Source organism: Sinohyriopsis cumingii, chromosome 4 (assembly GCF_028554795.1).
Source record: "Sinohyriopsis cumingii isolate HCF-2022 chromosome 4, ASM2855479v2, whole genome shotgun sequence".
Taxonomy (NCBI): domain Eukaryota; kingdom Metazoa; phylum Mollusca; class Bivalvia; order Unionida; family Unionidae; genus Sinohyriopsis; species Sinohyriopsis cumingii.
The window spans coordinates 134609960-134625413 of NC_142964.1; the positions used below are offsets into that span (position 1 = coordinate 134609960).

The 15454-nt window shown below is 34.2% G+C and overlaps 1 protein-coding gene and 1 long non-coding RNA gene across 4 annotated transcripts in view; one reads left to right on the forward strand and one right to left on the reverse strand.

The window, feature by feature from the left end:
- Positions 1-5861, forward strand: part of LOC149802127 (uncharacterized) — a 131898-nt gene extending 126037 nt beyond the window's left edge. For all 3 annotated transcript variants that reach the window (XM_089956530.1, XM_089956532.1, XM_089956531.1), the window contains exon 17: positions 1301-5861. In XM_089956530.1, the coding sequence (XP_089812656.1) occupies positions 1301-1314 (14 nt within the window). In that variant the 3' untranslated portion in view covers positions 1315-5861. The remainder of the gene's footprint in view (positions 1-1300) is intronic.
- LOC149802128 (uncharacterized) overlaps positions 5708-15454 on the reverse strand; it is a 145578-nt gene continuing 135831 nt past the window's right edge. Inside the window, exon 3 of the long non-coding RNA XR_016420785.1 lies at positions 5708-5829. This is a non-coding gene — a long non-coding RNA (uncharacterized LOC149802128). The remainder of the gene's footprint in view (positions 5830-15454) is intronic.

A 15454-nucleotide genomic window follows, 5' to 3' on the forward strand; every position in this document is an offset into this window, starting at 1 on the left:
ACTGTGTGGGTCATGACGCTACATGTCTGTGGCATTGTATCCCAGTGCTAGACATCACTATCAACTGCCATATTGCAGACATTGTAGTGGTATGACTGGAAATTAAAGCTATGTTAAAAATCCAAATCACACACAATGACCTTGGCAACTGAATTGTGTGTTGAAATCACAAGTATGATATATCTACAAGAAACAGCTTTGGTCTTCATTTCAAGATGATTAGTATAATAGGAGATCAAATGGGAATCTATGTAATTCATGTAACAGCTTTAATCAGAATACATTTCTGCATTATTTTGCATTTTTCCTTTTTAGTAGTTATTGAAACTTCATTAGGACTTAAATTATAAAACTCACAGCACATAGTGTCATTTATATTTTTTCTCATGTAGTCCTACTATAAATTACAAATGGATCATGTTTTAGGACACTTTTGACAGCATTAATGTGAGTAACCAGTTTAAATCATAGTATTATAACATTTAGACTTCTAATTCAGACTTTTGGATAGAGAAAACAATGTCTTCATGTAACATGGAAAAGAAAGATGAAAATAAAGAAATAGTGCAGTAGTAATAAACATGAATCATTGAATAGAAATAAATTAAACTGGTCGACCTGGTGTCAGGATAATGTGACTGGGTGGGACATTATGCTACATGTCTATGGCATGATGCCCCAGTGCTAGGGAATATATTAAATTTGTCTGAGACAATAAACTCAGTTTGTGGAATATCTTGGCCCTGTCTGAGACAATAAACTCAGTTTGTCAGTACATCTTGACCTTGTTAGAGACAATGAACTCAGTTTACGGGTATATATTGACCTTGCCTGTGGGTATATATTGACCTTGCCTGTGGGTATATATTGACCTTGCCTGTGGGTACATCTTGACCTTGCCTGTGGGTACATCTTGGCCTTGCCTGTGGGTACATCTTGGCCTTGCCTGTGGGTACATCTTGGCCTTGTCTGTGGGTACATCTTGGCCTTGTCTGAGACAATGAAGTTCAGCTTGGTTTGTTCGTATATCTTTAATTTGTCTGACACAATGACCTCAGTTTATGAGTACATCTTGACCTTGTCTGAGACAATGGAGCTAATTTGTCTTCTGTGCATGATCAAAGGCCATAACAAAGAATTTTGCATTTCGTGTACATTTGTCTTTGTTGAATTAATTATGTATGAAAATATTTTGGCACCAAATATGTGTAAGTTTTTACGAACATCAGAAATGGTTTCAATAGTTCACTACTGAACTTCCAGACAATAATTTGAATAATGCTGTAATCTCTTCCTTCAGATGAACTAGATTAGGACACCTTCCTAGGTCGAGGACAACCCAAGTCTGAGGGGTTTGTTCCCAGTATCAAGATCGAGAAAGAAGAATGGTATTGCCTGGATACAGTTAGCTGTGATGCGAGTGATCCTTCAGTATTAGACCTAAGTAACCGAAACAGGAGGAAGAAGGCCAGCTCTTCACCCACAGACAATAAAAGTCATACAGTATCATGATCTTTATACATCTGTATTGTTCATGATCTTTATATATCTGTATTGTTCATGATGTCTTTCATTTGTGCTCATATATTTTTTGGTATTCACTTGTCTGTACATATACTATATTTACACATACCACTCCAGTGGCCTAGTGGTTAGAGCATCTGCCTCATATGTAGGAGGTCGTGTGTTCGATCCCCAGCCAAGTCATACCAAAGACTTTAAAAAAATGGTACTAACAGCTGCCTCACTTGGCACTTGGCGCTCAGCATTAAGAGGTTAGTGTTAGGACTGGTCAGCCTGGTGTCAGATATAAATTGTGGAAGTTAATTGAATTTAAGTTTAAGCATAAATTTCTTAAAAGTTTTAAGAGTACTGTCTCATCTTATTTCTTTGCGACTCCTGTCTACAAATCTTGGACAGTAGATGTGAATGTCATGTGATAAAATATTTGAGAATGAGAAATGTGTTAACATGGCCTTGACCTTGACATGTAGAGTCCTCAATAAGAAAAACAGATTACATAAAATCAAGATATTGTTTATGATACAGTCCTACCCATTTATGTCGACATCCTCGGGCCCGAGGAAATATTGTCGACATAGGTGGATGTCAAGATAAGTGGGGGGGGGTCTGAAAAATATATACAAGTTAAATTCATCAGTAAGGGGTGACCTGTCATCAGTGAGTAGCATTTACACTTTGAGAAAACAAACAATGGAAATTTTGAGCACATGAAGACAAATCCAGTGTGAAATTCACTTGTATATTGACAAATTACATTTTGGTTATCTTTGTATAATAAAATCCACAATAAAATATTGCATTGGTCACATCCTGATATGAAAAACATTCACTACGATATTCATTGTTGGCATTAGCACATGGTTGCTTAGTTGTTATTTACATGCTTCAAGTACATGTACTTAAATTGTCCCAGATTTTGATCAGTCTCTTCCCATCTTACTGAGGCTACCAAGGGGATGGAGCTATTCATAGGGAAATGAAAACCTGTCAAGAAGTTGGTTTAAACAGTACATGTATTTATTACAGAAGTCATCGTGAAAAGCACATAAAAGGGAACAAGAGATATGCGGTTCATGTGATTAATGAAGGCATAATATTGTATATATTGACACATGCTAAATAAAGTTAAAAAAAGAAACTGTCACAGCACAATAAACTTGTTTTAATCACCGATCACTTTGGAATATGCAAGAATCAATAGAGATTTCATTGCTTTCATTTAAGTCGCCGGACCAAACAAAAGCTTGATTTTTTATCCAAATGTGACATTAGAGCCTGGTGGCAAGATCAATTAATTGTTGAATAAAGTACAGGTCAGAACTGGCCGCTTGCTGACATAAATGATTAGGTGGGAAAATTAAAGCCTGTCGGCAAGATCAACTAATTGCTGAACAAAGTATGGGTTGGCACTGGCAGCTGGTCACTATAAATGATCAGAAAACAACAGGGCTTCTGTCGACATGTACATTTATTTTTTATCTCAATGTCGACATATGCATGACAATTTTGGTAGTAACAGTAGACCAAGGGATGGGGACTTTGCTTTTTTGTCGAAATAGGCAGCTTGTCAACGTAAGTGATGTCAATATAAGTGGGTAAGACTGTACAATTGATTTTTTGACAGAATTTTAACACGCTGTACTAAATAGTAATACTTATAGGTTACTGCATTTGTATGGGAAAATATGAACAAGTTTTTGGAATGAATACTGCACAAACTTGTGAGTACAGTATATCTTTCCGACAAAACGAGTTCATATTTTCCCATACAAATGCAGTAACCTTTTTATTATATGCCTATTTTTTTTTATTCTACCTAAGATTTAATTATCAAAACAAAATACACTACAAGAAACAACGTAAATGAATGAATGCCATATTCCAAACTAAATACACAAGCACAGATTTGACATTACAAAATGACATCATTATTAATGTGCACATAGCTCCGCCCAGATAATTTTAACTTAGTCGCGCGGTCGACATAACTTTCGAAAGAAAATGGCATGTCTAGTTAAAATTGAAATTTGCAGTCATATTGTGAATGAATGCGCATTGCAATGACTATTTTGGTATTTTGTTTCGATTCGACGAAGGTTTGTGATTTTGGACTGGATTCATCAGTGCAAATTATACATGAAATATATTGGATTGAAGTGGCGCGGGAGAAGCGTGTTTACGTCTGCAAATGTGTTTCTGTTTCTGTCATTGAATGTTTGAAATCATAACGTGGCAAAATATGAAGTCTTTCAATTGTAATTTTCAAAAAGACGCTTTGGAATTTAATGTGTATTTCATTTTGAGTGCAGTAAGAGGATGCAATTGCACAAATCATCGAAATTACAGCACGCTTTCGAAATGTGTAATCCAGAATGAAAACCTATGACATGGCTCATGTAATTCGGATTTGCAGAATTAAGAAAAAAACATTTTGAGGAAATTCAGGATGTAAAACTGTAAGTATATTTTATTTTGCCATTCTTATCACCAAATAAAGAATACAGTATATTCCTTGTCACTTGTATGTTATTTGTAAGGACATAATTGTCCGTCTTTTATATAATGTAGCTAGCCTAAATCCGTAACATTGTATCAACACAGAATGTGCCAAAACAGCTGTTTTTTTTTTTTTTTGCAGTCCACGAAACATGTTTTAGTTCATTCAGAAACAAATTTAAATAACCACAACGTAAAGAGCCTCTTACGTGAGTGTATATGATTTGTTTACAAATCAAAAGTGCTGTTGTCTGCATCATTGTTTGTTTACAATAGAAAGTAGTTCCTTTATTCACGTGAATGCTATATGTGCATTCAGTATTGGGGAATACTGAACAATTCTGACAATGTAAAGTTAACGGGGAAAAAAATGAGCATATAATAAAGTATGTTATTGCATACATTGCACATGAATTTGCCTGTTGATTCATTGTACAGTGAGATGCTTATTGCAAGCCCTTCCAGTTACATTTAACACAAGCATTACTGTTTAGATTTAAATATGCTAATATTATCCATATACATGTCAGATATGGATAAATCTAATAAATATTGCCAGAGTCAGTCAGAATGATGAATTTCTGGGCGGCGTTAGGACAGTGAACAATGAATGGTTTCGCAATCTGTTGAAATTTAATTTTTACAGTTTAACAAAGTTTTTTTATGTGACTTTAGTGTTGTTAATTGCAAAAAAATTAATTTTTTTCTTCAAGGATAATAATAAATTGCATTCTTTATGTATGAGATTTATAACATAACTTGCATTGATTAATTTAAGTTTTGTTTGGAGGAATTAGTAAGACAAACAATGTAGACCATAATCTGTTAAGCATTATACACTGGCTGATCAGGGTCAGTGTTGTTTAAAGTTGGACTCGGCTTGTAAATAAATATGTATGTTATGGTTGACCTGAGAGAATATAATGAAGAAGGTGAATTTCCTTTTGGGTTAATCACATTGCAAGAATGGATAAGGCTGTTATGAGTAAACCAAGATTAATTTAACATCTCTCTAAATTTGTACAGTATCATTTTGCAATACCACTGTTATCTGCCTTTTTGCCAGGTTGTAAAGTTGGTGTTGGAAAATTGTATAAAATCTAGGCAAACAAGAGTCCAGAGTGATTTGTCCAGTAGATGGTCATGATATAAAATGACAATTTTGTAGATTTACCAAACACGTGTATACTGTAAGTAGCTATTTTTTGTGGATGTAAAATTATGGTTTCTCATTCAAAAACTCATAACATTAATTTTGGTATCTTGTTCCAAAACTGATGACTTTAATTTTGGCTAGTTAAATTTTAGTAATTATGACAGGTTAGAATTCATACAGTATACATTTTTATGGGATGTATTACATGATCTCACTCCAAGAAATTCACAGAAATGAATACACTGCAAAATGTTCAAACTATGATAATCTCTGCTAACAGAGTATGGCAAGTTTCCTCAGCTGCCATCACCTTTGGTGGCTTTGCACCAAAAAAGTTACCAAAAACAAAGCAATTTTAAATTACATGGAATATATATTTCAAGCTTTGACCCAATGTAATTTTGGATAGGTGCCAAAATATAATGTTTTTGACTTACAGCCGGTATACTGTTTAAAAAAAATTGAACATGATTTATATGTGGCTGTGAAAATGTTGGCCATGTTTGTATGTTGCACGTCTTAATTTGGTACATTAGCCTATAGTTTGGAGTACAAAAGTAAATTGTGCATTGTATAGTTTTTCTTTAATTTTTTTTTTTTGAATGCTAACCTGTTAAAAATGCTCATGTTCTTGCATGGCCTCTGTAAATGACCTGGAAAATAAAAAAAAGAATATTGATCTTCATTTCAGTCTTCTGTAATCATTATTATATTATCATGTACATTATGCGAATGAATTATTTTTCTACATAATGACCAAATTGAAAAGGTAGATAGTGAAGTTAATTGGCAGCGGTCAGTTTATAGCAGTTAAAATTTAAAAATTCTGTACTGTGTTTGCCATCTGAGTTCAGTGTTGTCTAGCGTAAAAAAATAACACTTTTACCATTCAGTTACGCTTAAAATTCTAGGGCAATCTTTGTTTACAGCGATGTTAGGTGTCTAAGCTGAGTTACATAGACATTGTTCATAATAGAATGCATCTATGCAAATGGCATTTTATCAGCTTAACACAATGTCCCAGTAATTCATATTTCATGCTTCAGTTACTTTGGTCCCAGTAATTCATATTTCATGCTTCAGTTACTTTGGTCCCAGTAATTCATATTTCATGCTTCACTTACTTTGGTCCCAGTAATTCATATTTCATGCTTCAGTTACTTTGGTCTGGTTTGCATTTAAGTTACGTTTCAATCTTTTTTATTCACAGAAGGATTATTAAACTTGGTTATGGGATGCATGTCATTGATCAACACCATATTTACAGTAGGTCATTGCAAGCTTCACAGACTATGGTCAGTTTGCAGTTAATTACATACACTGTACCTTACTCTTTGTAGGGATATTAAACTTTAAAGAAATGCATTTAAACGTGCTAGACACAAGAGTATCTCACTGATTATTTATTCATGCTTTACTGAATTTTGTTCAACTTGTTCATTTTAGTTCACTTCTAAGACACCATTCAAGATAGGTTTATGAGATTAGGTGAATTATTGCATCTTTGGGGGAACTAAGCAATTGTATGAAAAGCAGGTCATTGTGACCTAAATTACTCATCTCACTAACATGGATTGACTTTTGCATTGAAGAATAATAAGTGCTATTCATGATAGGAAGTGAAACACTGAGGAATGCATTTCAGAGAAATGTACCATAGAACCAAAGGCAGGACATTATGACATACCTTTCACATTTAACAATTTAATTGCATTTGACTTGAAAATGTTTAGACTATTATTTGAAAGATTATCAAAGAAATTACTTTTTCTAGAGGCAGTAAATTGTGTAACAAGAGTACCATGAATAATGCCTTATATGATGTCATGTATTTAGGGAATTCCCCATTTTTGATGTGACAAATATTGATCCTTTTGTTCTTCAGAACCTTGCATAAAAAAAACACCTCTTGATGGCTTCTAAAAGTGTATACCTAGGAACTTGAGCTAATGTAATGATAGCATTGTTTGTTCTTTAACTTACTGGGACCCTAACCATTTTTCAAGTCACTGTTACTATGGTATTTCAAAGAAAGAAAAAAACATTTTAGATGAATTGACTGTTCTTTTGACTCAAAAATAATTTGTTTTGGTTCATTTGCAATCCACCAATACTGGTAGTTTCCTTAAAGTGAGTAGTGCGAGGTTGAAGTTTTGTTGTGTGTAAACCATCAATCTTTGATAGTGATCATAGTCACCTTGACCTTCAACCTTTTGACCCAAACAGCAGTAGATATATCCAGTACAATCTTTTTACCTTTGGTTGGCACTACATAGCCACTTTTGGTCTGAGGTGACAACTCACTGCTAAATTAAAAACAGTACAACATTCCACTATTTTAGAACTAATGCTATTATGAGGAGGCTACCAGTAGCTTCCATGGGTCAGTGATTCTTACAGGGGATATCCCAGGGTCTTCCTGCACCAGTTACACTGGCTGCCATCTATAGCCTATCTTGCTATGGTTACTTCACCCCAAACAACAACAACATTATGACAAAGCCATTTTTCTTTCTTCATTCACTGACCATGCCTGACCATTTGGGTCCAACATCAACTGATGACTTTTCTTGCCTTTGGTTTTATGCAGTATACCAAGTGTGGTGTGGTATGCATGTTGCTATGTGGAATCTGTTTTTATATTTTCAGTGAGTGACTTTCACTTTGGATCTATTTATTTCATTATCTTCAGGTGTCTCCCTTGCCTCATAGCATAAAAAAAACAACACTTTTACCATTCAGTTACGCTTAAAGTTCTAGGGCAATCTTTGTTTACAGCGATGTTAGGTGTCTAAGCTGAGTTACATAGGCATTGTTCGTAATAGAATGCATCTATGCAACTCATCCACATGAAGTTTGCTTAAGATATATTGTGTAGTACTTAAGTTACATTTAAGATACATTTATTTCCTACCTGTGAACATATCTTTTGGAACCAGGGAATTCTAGTGTACAGGTGTCTCCCTCACCTGTGTACAAAGCAATCCGCAGTTTGGTAAAGGTTTTACGGTGTAAAACTTGAGGTATTTCGAAAAAACTAAACTTTATAGACAAAACAGATATGATAACATTATACATGCCTTTTTGGTGGACACTGAAAAGTACATCTCTTTAACAGTTCACAATCAAATTTAAAATGTGAATGTAGTAAATGGTACAGTTACCAGCGGTGTTAAACCGATGATAAACTAGTATAATTTTATAAAAACAAAAACAGAAGATAGGAAAATATTGTGAGACATAATTATTTTATATACTACAACAGCACATGTCTATGGGTTTTATTACCTTTTATAGACATTTAAACTAAAATGCTTTGAATTTAACATGTTAATACCCCAGGTATGACTGTGAGAGAGAGAGACAGAGTCTGGATTAAGGAATGAATGTTTGTCTCTCTCTAAGCATAGTTTTGGATTGGTGAATAGATTATTTAAATCAGTAGACAGTAGATACAGAAGCATAGATATCTAAACTTTTATGAACTCTAACGCCACCCCACCCCACCCCCATCTGTATCAGTGATTGCAAATACTATTTGTGTGAGGAAAATATAGTGTGACATAATTGTCTTGTATTCCACACTAGCACATGTTCGTCTATGGGTTTTATTACCTTTTGAAGAGGTTAGAGCGTCCGCCTCGGATGCGGGAGGTCGTGGGTTTGATCCCAAAGACTTACAAAAATGGTACTAACAGCTGCCTCACTTGGTGCTCAGCATTAAGAGGTTAGTGTTAGGACTGGTCGGCCTGGTGTCAGGATAATGTGACTGGGTGGGACATCATGCTACATGTCTGCAGCATGATGCCACAGTGCTAGACATCACTATTAACTGCCACACTGCAGACATCGTAGTGATATGATTGTTAAAGCTATGTTAAAAATCCAATCACACACACACCTTTTGAAGACATGTCAACTAAAATGCTTTGAATTTAAAGGGTGTTTTGGTATGATGATTGAGTGAGTGAGAGTCTGGATAAAGGAGTGAATGTTTCTGTCTCTCATGGCATAGTTGTTGATTGGAGAAGACATTATTTAAATCAGTAGATACAGGAAGCGTAGATATCTAAACTTTTGCTTTTGTGAACTCAAAATCATATTGATCCAAGGTTTAGATAATAAAATTAATATTAATAATAATAATGTCTTTTTTTAAAATGGTAACTCAGATCACTATATTGATATGCTCGATGCTTGAATTGTATTCATTGTCGTATCTAAGATCTTATAATAATTATATAAACCAATATACTAATTTTGATAGATTTTTCTTACAAGATCAAAATAAATCTCCTCAAGTGGTAACATGTCAATATGATGACAGATCACCTAATTAATATGAACTTGTTTCGGCCATTATGAAAGGTATCTGAGATCTTTAAACAACCTTTCATACATCCCAACTTGAGTTTTGCTGCAAGAACTGTTTTTGAAATAACCTTTTTCGAAAAACTCCATCTTAAATGGAAAATTACCCCAAACTGGAAAAGTTCAGGTCTGTTTAGTTTAATTTTAGCAAATCAACCTTACATACGTAGACCATGATTTTTTTTCCTAGAGAAAACCAATGGCCTGAATTTAAGTCCAAGTCAACATGTTGCTTACAAAAACAATCATTGACTTGAACACTTAAACTATAATCTACAATCATGGACAAAACTTGGCTACATAATATGTTGTTTACTGCAACAGGATTTGACCTGTTTGAATGCCTGGATTAAATGACACAAACACAATAATGAAATGAATTAATAAATATATGTATATTCTCTACAACATATACAGTGTGATTCTTTCAAGCTCTAAACATACTACTCGTTCAATTACTTCACACAAACATTTGCTATATGTGAATGAATTTGTGACTTTATGAAACCTTATGACATACAAAAATAATTCATGCAAGCATTCAAAAATGGGTTAACAAAAATGTGATTCATATATTCAAAAATTGTAGACACATGATAAAGTAAAACCAAGATGTGATGCATATAATCTCATGTAATAAAGGTAAGAGTCATATAGTCTCATGCAAATAGGTGTAACTCAAATTGTACTCAATTGATACACAACATAATCAAATCAAATGAAATAATCATGATCAATTGTAATAAATAGAATTGTATCAAACATATGACTCATGACTCAGTCATTTGCACAGCACGTACGATTCATAACAACACATGACTCATTTAAATACTTGTAAACTAGAAATTTCGACCTGGTTCACATGTCCATTGTCAAACCTCACCTCTCATGAATTTTTAGGTCAGCCCACACACACCCTTCATGGATCCATCATATGCACACATTTACAGATCAACACTTTTATCCTTGATGGTTGCACATGCTTCCATCCCCATACAGACAGACATACAAACAGCCAGACTGACAGCTCGATACACCCACACACAGCTAAAATAAAACCAAACTGGTCATAATAACAGGTACGGAAGTATAATCTGTAATGCATGCTGCTAAACTAAACTCTTAACAGCAACTTGTGACAGTTCAAAAGTTCATCACAGTTCAAATAAAAGCAACATTTCACGCTATGTCATTAAAACTGAATATGCTTCACATATTTGCAAATAGAATAAAATGTAACACTTACCGCTGAAATGGAGAGCATATACTCCTTGACAAGATACCAGTGGTCGATTAGAACAGAAACTTGCCTTAAATCTACAGGAAAATGAGTACATGTATTAACAAGGGTAAAATACCCATGCATACCGTGCTTTTGTGTCTCTCGCTGCAAGTGATCTACAACGAGATGCATGTTAGCTTGAACAATTTTCCACCCTAGGTAACGTTGTACGCAGGTACCACGAAAATGATTAAATCATTCTAAGGTGAAACCAAGTTATTTCTTGCCTTATTCTGTGACATGTACAAATGATGATTATAATCTACAATCATGAAACACACAATATAGATATATATAACACATCCCCTCATAACGAAAAAGAAAGATTTATACAGTAAAGCTTTCCTTTATATATTAATCAAATAGACATAAATTAAAACTACACAGGAAGATGTCTTATGACTCATACAAAAATATATACAAAATAAAGCAACATATAACTCCTATTCACATGAACTTGAACATGCAATTACATAATATTTCCCCTATATGTGCCTAAGGTCAATATTGTATTCCTAAAACATCAAACTCAACCTCAACAATCAATGTTTTTTCCTTTTCATTTTGCTGATGAAAGTCCGGGGGTTGTGATCACTAAATACAATAATTGCAGAATGAGTTTAACTAATATAAACTTAAAAGTGTTCAAAAAGAGATTATTGCAACATTCATCCTTGGTTGTGGAATACATTCTCAGATGCTTGTTTAGTTGTTTGTTGTTTTTGTTAAGAAAAAACCCTCTGGATGATCAACACCATTTTTGTCTTCTTGAATCAATGCTTCACCAAACCCTATAACACTTGCATCAACAGATATTTTAAATGACTGGTTGGAATTTGGAGCTGAAAGAACTGGTGCACTCTTGTGTATGGTTTTTAACTTTTCAAAAGCCTCCTGACATTTGTCAGACCAATGAAACTTGGTTTTCTTACACAACAGATCTGTCAGGGGTTCAACAATTATGGAAAAATTGGAGTAAAATTTTCAATAATATCCAGTTGCCTCATACTGATAGGCAATGGATATTCAGAGATAGCCTTGACCTTAAATTCCACCTGTTTAACTTGACCATGTGTCACAATGCCTTAAAAATGCAACACAAGCACGGCAAAACTCACTTTTCATAAACTAATTGTAAAAGTTGCATTACCGGTTTCCAAGTGATCTTTTCAGGTGGATTTGTAGACGATGATGTCATCGATGGACGCACCATTTATCTAGACTAGATGCTATCATGTTCATTGAACGCTGGAATGTTGACGGGGAATTTTTCCATCCCAAACGTCATCACTTTATATTGACAAAGTCCATCCGGAGTTGCAAATGCTGAAACTTTCCTTTGCTCGTAACGTCGGTGGAATTTGCCAAAATCCTTTCTAAAGGTCAAAGTTGGTCACATATTTTGCATCTCTAATGCAGTCATCGATTCTGGGTACTGGAAATGAATCCGTTTTGGTGACAATGTACTTTTCTATAGTCGTTACAGATACCGAAAGTACTATCTAGTTTCGGCTCAAGAATACATAGTTAACTCCAGTTACTTTTACTTATTTCAATAAAATCATTATCCAGCAAATAATCAATATTTTTTCTCAAACATGCCATCTTGAGAGGAATCATCTTGTACAGATGCTGTCTCACGGGTGTAGAATCTACAATTTCAAAGTCATGGTAGAATTTATGTGTTCATATTGAAACATCTGTAAATAAGCGCTCATATTCCAATAATAGCCGTTTTAGTTCACTCTTTTCTTGTTGCAGTACATGTGAAAGTTTCCGGTCCAGATTGTTTAATATTTCTGAATTTTGAAGATTGGTTTAACGAAATTCGTTACAGTCAGATTGCTTGCCATCGTTTAAATCCTCAATCTGTGGGACATGTACAACTAAATTTTTTTAATGATTAGCTGAGTTCTCGTTTTCAAGCACTTTCTTAACATATTTATATGACACAGTTGTTTCTCTTTTCTCCTCCCAGGAATGTTTGTGATATAATTTAAGTCACTAAATTTCCTCCAATTGCATAAGGACAAAAATATTTAGCCCGAAGAGGATTTTACAGCATGGGCAAGAGAGCCAGAACTCTATCACCAGAATAAAAACTCCCTACTTTTGCACTTCTGTCATATCTTAGTTTAATTTTGACTGAGTAGAGTGTAAATTAGTTTTGTTACTTCACAAACGTCTGACAACTAATATATTAAGTCTGAGCCATTTCTGAATCTTCGGTTGAAAGAAGTTTCTCTTTTAATAAATTCATTGATTCACGGACAGTATGTCCAAAATCTAGTTCAAAAGGATTCATGTCTAATGATTGTTGAACAACTTTCATTCCTATATTTTCCTGTATCAAAGCAATATGACAGAATTATATTCTTCAAAGTTTGATGAGATCTTTCTAAAGCCCATTTACTTTCAGCGTGATAGGCAGAAGATTTAAAATGCTGGATGATTAATTCGTGGTTAAATTGTTTGAAAATTCCAGAAATAAAATCTGACCCTTCATCAGACTGGACAGATTTGGAAGGACAAAAAGCGTACAAAAAAACTTTATCAAGCTTTTACTATGGTTTTAGTTTTAATATCCATCAAAGGGATCACCTCTGCAAATCTTCTGGATGCATACATTTTGGTCAACAGGTATTGGTTACCTGACTTGGTCTAAGGTAAGGGACCAACACAACACAATCTACCATAATTCTACTAATTGGTTCGTCAAATGCAGGGATATGTTGCAGATGAGCCATAGGTATATTCTGATTGGGTTTTCGTATCATATGACAAGTGCGACAAGATCTACAGTATTTTGAAACCTCACTCTTAATTTTCGGCCAATAAAAATGCTTAAAGATTTTGTGATAAGTCTTATTGATTCCTAAATGACCTGCCAAATGTGTTTCATGGGTTAGACCAGGAATTTCCTGTTGTCTGGAACAACAACTTGATAGCCTACTGACCACTCGTCACAAACATGCATCTCATGTGGTCTCCATTTTCTCACAATGACCCCATTTTTAACAAAATAACAAACTGGTGTTTGTATGGCTTTAGTTCTGCTAATAGCCTTCTGAAACAAACGGGATTTCAGTATCTTGTTCGAGTTTGACAACGAATGATTGTCTTATATCACTACAATTAGAATAGAGAGAATGAGAAGTAAAAAGAGGATCACTGTGATCAATACCTCTTGATTGATCAATACGAGGAGCAACGAAGACCGCACCAAAAGACTGACCAGTACATATGTCAGCTAGAGGAATAATTTCCTGATCAACATCAGTCTCAAGAACTAATTTTGCCATACCTCTAGTAAGTGCTCAAGTAGGTATAAATCAGGAATTTAATTTTCAATATAATTAACTTTTTGATTCAAGCAAAGATTGTCAGTTACAAGTGGATTAAACATAACCTTATCTTCAGCTAGGCCATTGCCTAGCAATAAAATTAATGCTCTCAATGGGTAAAGCATATAGTCCTCCGACTGTCACGGGTCCTGAGACCAAATCTGATGTCAAATTTACTCCATGGAGAGGAACATTAATAAAACTGCACTCTACTCCCTGAATAAGAATACTGACACTAGATGAAGTCTTCTCAGATAAAGGCAAAACACAAGGCTCAGAGAAACGCGTGTATTTTAATATTTTAATAAGAATATTCTTGGCAAGATCACCAATAAATGATATCGAACATTTCGACATGAATGGTTAATAATTATCCATAACAGGATCAGACGGGTTTGTTTGACCCAGCAAATTTATTGCTTTGAATACCAAACAACGACCTTGACATCTTTGAAATAAGAGTATTTGGAATAGCTCTGTCTCTATTATGTTGCTTATTTTTTAACCTTTAGCAATCAGAAATAACGTTTTCTTTCTTCTTACAATAAGTGCTCGTAGGAAGAGATATGGATTTCTGATCAGTCTTATCAGAAGTTTGATTCTAACGAGTAGTGCCAGATTGAAATTGGAAAGTACTTATATGATACTTTAATGGGGTTTTATTTGTGTTGTGTTGTTTTTGTTTTTATTATTTGTTATTATATATATATATATATATATATATATATATATATATATATATATATATATATATATATAGTGTTGTTGTCATCGTTTGTTATTTTAAACCAAAGCTCTACTGACAGGAAAACATTAACAAATGAAACTTTGTGATAAAAGGAATAATCGTCAGCTGCGTGCGCAGCATTTTCCACAGTTTACACCTTTTGTTCATCAAGATAGGTCTTGACATCACTATGGATGCAATTTTCCTACTCTTCAACAAATATGAGCTGAGATGATCATAATCTTGAGCATCAGTACTGGCTAACAAAGAGTTGCTATTTTCCCTAGCAAATTCAACACGAGTTTGGCAAGTGTCTTTTCTACAATTACTAAACCTTTGTTGATTCGCCTCATGTACCAATTAATAACTACTGAAGTGACATTCCTTAACCATGACATAATTAGCACTTTGTTGTACCGATAATGAAGTGTGTATATATAATAACGTTTCCTTTCAAAATGTTTATTTTTAAATTTTAGCGAATCGACCTGACAAACATCAGGTAGACCATAGTTTTCCCAAGGGAAAATCCAATGTCATGAACTCAAATGCTA